Source organism: Gavialis gangeticus, unplaced genomic scaffold, assembly GCF_001723915.1.
Source record: "Gavialis gangeticus isolate Ggan-Ray unplaced genomic scaffold, GavGan_comp1, whole genome shotgun sequence".
In the NCBI taxonomy this organism is placed as follows: Eukaryota; Metazoa; Chordata; order Crocodylia; family Gavialidae; genus Gavialis; species Gavialis gangeticus.
In genome coordinates, this window is record NW_017728958.1 from 296,626 (window position 1) to 305,191 (window position 8,566).

The 8,566-nt window shown below is 43.4% G+C and overlaps 1 protein-coding gene across 3 annotated transcripts in view; it reads left to right on the plus strand.

The window, feature by feature from the left end:
* FAM179B (family with sequence similarity 179 member B) overlaps positions 1-8,566 on the plus strand; it is a 74,609-nt gene that overhangs the window by 16,987 nt on the left and 49,056 nt on the right. For all 3 annotated transcript variants that reach the window (XM_019503598.1, XM_019503512.1, XM_019503676.1), the window contains exon 2: positions 7,505-7,661. In XM_019503598.1, coding sequence (XP_019359143.1) covers positions 7,505-7,661 — 157 coding nt within the window. The remainder of the gene's footprint in view (positions 1-7,504; positions 7,662-8,566) is intronic.

Consider the following 8,566-nt stretch of genomic DNA (forward strand, 5'->3'; position numbering starts at 1 on the left):
GAGTTCCCCAGCCTGTAGGTATGGTGCTGGTTCTTCTTCCCTGGGTGCAGCACCCCACACTTGTCAGTGTTGAATCCCATCCTGAGGGTCCCCTGCAGCTTAGGGGCTGTGCAACCCACCAGCAGGTCGCTCCCTGGCCCTGGGAGATGCAGGCAGGCTCTGGGAGAAGAAAAATATTAAAATCAGGCCCCCCCGCTTCCTCCCCCAACCCCCCGTGGAGCCTGCCTGCACAAGTTGCTGCTATGTTGTGCAGCCCCTGAGCTGCAGGGGGCCAGGTGCTTCTCATCATGGCAGTGATGGAGCCCCAGCTCGCAGGCAGCACCCACCAGATCCAATGGGGCATGGGGCACTGGCAGCCTGGGTGTGCTTAGGGAAGCTTGGGATTGACGGGCTTCCAGTGCCCCATGCACTGTCCCTACCATCTGGGACCACCTGCAATTAAATAGTTAAAAAGGGCAATTAAACCACTAAAAGGGGCAATTTCTTCACGTGTACAAGGGCCCTCTTATTCTATGACTATAAACAAGTCACAAGGTCAGACTTTTTACAAAATATGTATTTATATTCTTAAGCCTGGACACATGGACAGCCTTATGTTGCCTTTTCGAAGGTGAGAAGTTTTGATTCTGTTAAAGTATTCGGTCAAAGGATAACTAAAAATCCTGTATTTAAAGAAACACTTTTGCAATAAAAATTTAATAGCAAATGTTTTGCGGGATTCAGCTGGTTCCTTAATAAAGCCTTCAGAGGGCTTTGTCTTGGGTTTCCCTTTCTTGATGGTCCCTTTTAACCACTTTTGTAAGTGTAACTTCATAGCAAGTAATCTCTCAAAATTATAAAACATACCTTATGACATATTCATAAGCAACATGCAGTTCCCAGGTTGCCACATTCCCTGAAGGGGATGCTCAGAAGAAATTGAAACATTACAGGACCTTACTCTTCCTTAATGCAAAAATCGCATTTTTTTTTATGTCTGTTGCAGTTTCAAATTCGGACCCTTATATAATGCAGCAGAAATCCAGTGTGGCGTCTATAGCATTATTGATTTGTATAGTAATTGCTAGCGTTTCCTAGCTAGTGCTGGCCATGTAAATTATGTTCCTCCTCACTTCCAGTAGCACGGTTGCAGTTAAACAAGTCGTGAGTACATCTGCCTTGAGGATGGACAGCAACAGCTGCTGAACATGGCACAGCAACACTTCACAGTAGTTCAGAAAAGACAGGAGCCGTATATGATTTTCCTATAGGGTTATTACTCAGGCATATATTTGCAGCCTTTCTCCCTCTTCCGTTGCTTATCAAATTGGAAATGTAGTGGTGGACTAGATGTCTTGGTCTTTTGAGGATGGTTTTGACTGTAGATTTTCTGTGTCTAGCATCCTCTGTGAAATTTTTTTCATAGATTTCATAGACATTAGGGCTGGAAGGGACCTTGGAAGATCATCAAGTAGCGTCTTACTAAAGTTGGGAAACATATCCAGGTGCCAAAACTATAACCCTGGTTTGCAGTTTTCATGGAGAGAGTAAGGAATGAATGGAAATGAGGACTGAACTCTGAGTCAGGGCTGAGGTGCATCATGTGGTAGGTCAGGATAGATTGTTCACACAGGTACCAGCCCTGCAGGAGAAGAGGTCTTCACCCTCTGGGACTGTCAGCTCTGGCTTCTGCTCACATTCCTGCTGTCTTTTGCATGGGATACAGAAGCCAGGGTTTCCTCCCGCAGCAGGCACTAGCAGAAACTGCATAATTGGAGCTGAAGCCTTGAGAGTTCGGTTCTCTAGACCGTGTTATCTAGCAAGTGCAGCTGCGAACTCGGATGTGTGCTTGGTAACATAAGCACTTCCTTACTTCTACATCTATCTTTAAATCACGCTTATAATCTGTAAGAAATCCATCTAGACACATAGCACTGAACTACCCTGGTGTTCCTATAGTTACTGGCCCCACCTCTGGATTTTGCTGTGTTGGCTCGTGCTGTGCTGTACATGTTGTGCCTTCCACGTGGACAGACAGAAAAGTTCAAGCTGCAGTGTCCAGCGATGCTCTTAAGCAAATTGACATACATGGTAGAACATGCATGGCTAGAAAGGAATGTGTGCCCTAGTAGTCTGAGAATAGGAGTGGGAACCAGGACTTCAGGGTTTTAATCCCATTTCTTATTCTGATTTTTGACAACCTTTCATTAAGCCCTCTGCCTCAGAATCCTCATCTATGAAATGAAGCCACTGTGTTTTCTTGCATGCCACAAGCCACCAAATAAGGCATGCAGCTTATTTGGAAGGCAGAAGGTAGACGCATAGACTTTTCCCAAGTCATGATGGACTGTGAGATACAGAGCAAGTCCTCCTGGGAATGCAGAGTATCCAGGAAGTGTGGCATCCCAGGAGACAGTCTGGGTGAGGCAGCAGGAACTTATAGGGTGGCAGGACAGCAACAAGGCTCAGGCCTGTACTTCTTTATGGTAAATGGTTCCTTGTATAGCTTCCTGTAAATGATAAAGTGTTGTTTCCCCACCACACGCCTCATTACGATACTACAGGCTCAGTGGCAGCTTCAGGCGGAAGCTACAGTGCTCAGCCAATAGCTACTTCAAAGTCTTTAGTGCAGGGGTGGGCAGTTATTTCGGGTGGAGGGCCGCTTACTGAGTTTTTGGCAAGCCATTGAGGGCCGCATGATAGGCAGCCAGGGGCAGATAAATATTAACTTTCTAAATTTTTTAGGGGCCCCACGGGCCAGATAGAATGGGCTGGCAGGCCGTATCTGGCCCCCAGGCCGCATTTTGCCCACCCCTGCCTTAGTGGCTATGAGGGTTAACTCCAGATTTCACCCCTTCTGCTTGCTGGGCCAGAGAGCAGAGCATCTCCATGCTTCTGTTCCAGCAGTGTGGTAATGCATGAAATGCAAAACAAAATGAAATCTGTATTTTGTTGCTAGTTAATTAAAATATATATATTAAAGGAATATCAAAACCATTCAAATTCAGTTGAAAAGAGTCAATGTTTTTGCATGTGCACATGTGAGCATGCCTTAGCAGCACAAAAGCAAACAGCTCTCCTTATGAACCAATTGAAAGTTGTTCCCCCCCCCAATCATTAAACAGAAATCAGCAGCTTACTTGCTATTGATATTTCCCAGATGTGGACAGGCAGGAATTTTTCATTTTGGAGAAAGCAAGGTTTATTAGAGATTAGACTTTTTTTTAATATTGAACTTAAACTTCAAAACTCAAACTTCTGTTCTGTTTCAGAGAAGTATCTCTGTTTTGCAAACCTTGAACCAAGAATGTGGCCCTAAAGTGTTTTATTACCTTACCTAAGTTCTGGCAGCATTTTGGAACTGCAGAAATTAAGCTGGGTGTGACTGCTTATTGAAGAGTTAAGACATTTTATAAAGCATTAAATATTTAATAAATCTTCTATCATTCAGAGGTACAGAACCACTCAGGTGCAGTCATCCTTTGTGTGGAGTGGTTCTGCCCCCAAATTTGCCTTCTGCTATTTCTGAAGCACCTGGGGTTGCACAGTAGAATTGGCAGATATAAGCCAAGGCAAAACTTGGCCTTTGCATGCCCTAGCTAAGATGGGTTAGCTTTCAACGTTCCCTATCATCTAATAAATTACTACAATATACAGTCTGCATGCAACATTTAGTAAACTTTAGAACTGGACATTGTCTCGAAGTTTTACACTGCAGCTTTTGTTGTTCACTTGTAGAAAGGCTAAACAATTTATGTAGATCATACAAGGCATACAGTAGATCATTTTCTCCATGTCAGCATTTTAGGTAGTGAGAATAGAGGTATTTGGTTGCAGTCTCTGATTAGTTTGAGCTCATTTATTTGATCAAACTGATATGCCTATTTAGATTTCAGTAGATAATGTGTCTGGTTTATAGCAGCTTGTCTAGGCTGCACGTTGTGGCAAAATCTTGTTATTGGACTAGAATTACATATATTTAGTGTGATTTCGCAAATATTTGAATTGCAATTTGTTTCAAAATTCAACTCAAGTGTGAACTGAGATTTGTAGTAAAGTTCAAATAAAGATTTTTCTAAAGGGAATATGTCATTTGAGAGGTGTATTGGCTTATGTTAGCCCTAGATAATGAAATCCTCCACAAAACTTGCATAGTAGGTAAAAGCAAATTTTCATATGCTATCTGCTCTGCAATATAGCACATTCCTGACAAGGTGCTGTCACTTCAAGGGCTGAATTAATAGTTTCAGTGTCTGTCTAAATGGAGACTTTGACTCTTTGCTGAGATTTCTGTAAGGAAGGAAATGTGGACTAGAATAATAGTAAAAATGGGGTGGAAGGGACCTCAGGAGGTCTAGTCCTTCAGACAGGATCATCCCTGACCAAAGCATCCCAGGCAAAGGCTTGTCTAACCTGTACCCAAAAATGTCAGTGATGGAGATTCCTTAAGTTTAGGTAATCTATTCTATTACCTCATCTACTCTCATAGTTAGAAACTTCCTTCTAATGTCTAAAGCTTCTTCGCTGTAATTAAAAACTACCACTGTTTGCCCTGTACCATGTAGACGTAGCTGCTGCCCTCTTTACCATCACCCCTTTTAAGTTTGAAGACTGTTCTCAAGTTCTCACTTAGTTTTCTCTTAAACTACAAAAATCCCAGTCTCATATGTTAACCTTTCCTCATAAGTCATGTTTTCTCGGCCTCCAATCATTTTTGTTGCTCTGCTCTGGACTTTTTGCAGTTTGTCCACATCTTTCTTGAAACATAGTGCCGCATTTGTAGGGAAATGATTAGGAAAGCTAAGGTGGCGGCTGAGTTTGTTAGCCAGAGGAGTCAAGGACAATAAGAAGACCTTCTTTAGGTCTGTAGGGAGCAGAAAGAAAACAAATGGAAGTGTGGGACCCTTGCTTAACACCTTGGGACAGCTGGTAATGGACACTCAGGATAAAACTGAACTCCTGAATGCCCACTTTGCTTTGGTATTTCACTGGCCAGGGGGAAAGTCCAGCAAGATAAGGAGCGCTGGGGGCATGGCAGGAATGATAGCCATCCCACTGTGGATGCTGGGTTGGTGCAAAACCAACTAGAAAAGCTAGACATTTATAAGTCAGCCAGACCAGATGGACTTCACCCGAGAGTGCTGAAGGAGCTGGCTGAGGTCATTGCGGACCCCCTGGCAAAACTCTTTCAGTAATTGTGGCACACAGGAGATCCCTGAGGATTGGAAGAGGGCCAACATTGTGCCCATCTTCAAGAAGGGGAAGAGGGAGGACCCGGGCAACTATAGGCCAATCAGCCTAACCTCCATCCCAGGGAAAATCCTGGAAAAACTCATTCAAGAACCTATGTGCGATATGCTCACAGAAGGTAAGATTCTGAATGACAGCCAGCATAGCTTCGTCACGGGTAGGTCTTGTCTTACCAATCTTATCTCCTTGTACAAACAGGTCTCTTGCCAGCTGGACACGGGAGAGAAGGTCTATGTTATATACCTAGACTTCCAAAAGGCTTTTGATTTAGTATCCCACAATATCCTTGTGGAAAAATTGGAAGATTGTGTGCTTAACTGCTCAACAGTCGAGTGGGTGGGAAACTGTCTGCATGGTAGGACCCAGAGAGTTCTCATGAACGGATCTGTGTTGTCTTGGTAGGAAGTGGCCTCAGGGGTCTGTGCTTGGACTGGTGCTTTTCAACATCTTTATCAATGATTTGGATGTGGGGGTGACAAGCTCACTGGCCAAGTTTGGGGAGGACGCTGAGTTATAGGAGAGCATGGTCATGCCAGAAGATAGGGTGCAGATACAGGTGGACCGGTACAGGCTGGAGAGCTGGGCGGACTGGAACCAGATGAAGTTCAGCACTCAGAAGTGTAAGGTGCTCCATCTGGGGGCAAATAATTCCCAACATACCTACAGGCTCGCTGGAGACAATTTGACTTGCACCACGACTGAAAGGGACCTAGGGGTAGCGATCGACCATTGCGTGAACATGAGCCAGCAGTGCAATGCTGTGGCCAGCAGGGCAAACAACACACAGGCCTACATTAACCTATGCATCTCATGCCAAACTAAAGAAGTGATACTCCTGCTGTACTCCGCACTGGTCAGGCTGCAGCTGGAGTACTGTGTCCAGTTCTGGGTGCCGCACTTCAACAAGGATGTGGAAAAACTTGAGGGTCCAGAGAAGAGCCACCCGTATGATCAGGGACTTGCAAGACAAGCCATACGAGGAGAGACTGAGAGACTTGGGCCTCTTCAGTCTACAGAAGAGAAGGCTGAGAGGGGACTTGGTAGCACCTTACCTCTACATCAGGGGAGTCTTCAGAAGGAGACTAGAAAGTCACCTCGCTGGGTCACTCGACCCCAGTTGTCTTTTCCTGCCTAGTGCGGGGGGACTGGGCCCGATGGTCTACAAGGTCCTTTCCAGCCCCTAACAATCAATCTATGAATCTAAACTGGGCATGGTGTTCCAGGTGAGGTTTTACCAGTGCTGAGAACACTGGAAAAATTACTTCCTGTGACTTGCAACCATATCTCTTTTAATTACATCCCCCTATGCTATTAACTTTCTGGCAACAGTTTTGCAGTGTTGTAGGCAGCAGAATTTCTGGTATGTGGGCTGGGTATTAATCAGAAAACTTGTCTTGAATGCTGCCGTAGTTTGTACTGAAGCCAGAATTTCTGGTTGTACCATGGAGATACCCCCTCCCGTCCCTGGCACACACAATTACATCCCTATAGCACAGTTGACACTTAGCCCTAGGCTGCTCCTGTACCAGCAGGATGCTCCCTGAGCCTCCTGTAAGTGCCTGTATGACCCCTGTTCACCCCCAGGATGGTGTGTGGGAGTTGAAGCATGGAGGGGGTTGTCTTTTCATTTGATGTGGTCAGTACTTGAATTCATATGATCCCAAGTGCATTTCTGTGGATGCTGGGAGTTGTGAACTTGCTCTCTGTCACTTCTTTGTGCCATCACATATTCTCTGTCCTTTGTATCTTTTGAGCATGGTGAGGAGGGGGGAAAGATTCTTCTTGGTTGGTCCTAGCCCCTGCATAGGCTGCATGTGGACTCTGGCTTTTATTGCTTTTCTGACACCACATTTTTTTCTAGTAATCCTGTATATACCTTGTGACATGCCTGGCAGTGGTGTAGATATTATAGACCATTACTGGTTGAGGAGGGGGTTTTTAGTGCAAGTAGTTACACTATTTCATAGTTTCATAGTTGGTAGGGTCAGAAAGGACCTGAGCAGATCATCTAGTCCGACTTGCTGCCATGGGCAGGAATGAATGCTGGGATCAGTGACCCCAGCCAGGTGATTATTTACCCTCCTTTTGAAGACCCCCAGGGTAGGAGCAAGCACCACTACTCTTGGAAGTTGGTTCCAGATCCTAGTCACCCTGACAGTGAAGTAGCGCCTCCTGATGTCTTGTTCTGTGGATCCTCAGTTTATAAAGAAAAATAAGTTGAACTTACTAATCATATGTTTACATGGTTTTTTTTTCATTTTCTTTTTTCTTACAGTTCTCCCCATCCAATGATTTCCTTCATTCTCCAAAATTAAGGCCTTCTCAAGGGATGCCAGTCAGTGATGATTTATTTTTTAGCAGAAAAAGAGCTTCAAGGAATTTATTTCACAATAGTTTCGATTTTAACTCTGAGCATTCTTCCGTTTGTGCTGGTAAGTACCATCATAGGGAATTACATTTTCAGGAAACAGGAGACCTCTATGAGTGGTGAAGTGGGAATAAGACAACTGAAAAATATGTTTATTTAGAACATTTCAAGGATTTTAGACCAATTCTCCCCCCCCCACACACACACTTTTTTTTTTTTTTTTTTTTTTTTTTTTTTTACTAGATAGGCTCCAAATTTGAGTATTAAACACAGGTCCTTATCAGCTGAAGGCAGATGGCATAGCTCTGTTGAAGTTACTGGACCCATGTTTTGGATCTTTTTTGTTTTAATCTACATGCAAAGTTATACTGGTTTCAGTAAATCTGTTTAACATCACAGTTTGTTAAACTAATTGGAGTTCTTGTGTAGAATAAGCCCTTCGTTGCACAGTAAGCAGTTTTAATTTGATTATTTAGGACATGATTAATAGTAAATGTGTCAGTTTTTAATTGACTAGATTAAACAAGATGATTTAGGGTCACCCTGAAATTGAGTTTCCTCTTGATTTCTGGGTATAAAAAAACTTACACAAGAATTTCCATGCAGATCAACAAGGAAATAGTTAGACCAGAATTCTTGCACATTGTGTAAAATACAGTTCAAACAGCAGTAAATTAAAGAACAATAGAAAAATTTGAGCTGACTTGTGGGAACACAGAGAGAATGGTGATTATTACCATGGAAATATTTTAGCAAAGGGTCTCTTGAATAGTAACCTTTATAAATGAAACACTGCACTATAAATAGGGTACGATGGAAATGGCTCTGTTTACGCATTGCAGCCTTTTAAATAAGTGTTTTATGCCAGCAGTTCAACAGCTTAGTTTTGCAGATTTTTAAATGTTACCTTTTATGTTCTTTTTTTTTTTTTTTTTTTAAATTGTTTGTGGGGGGGGGTAGGAGGGGAAA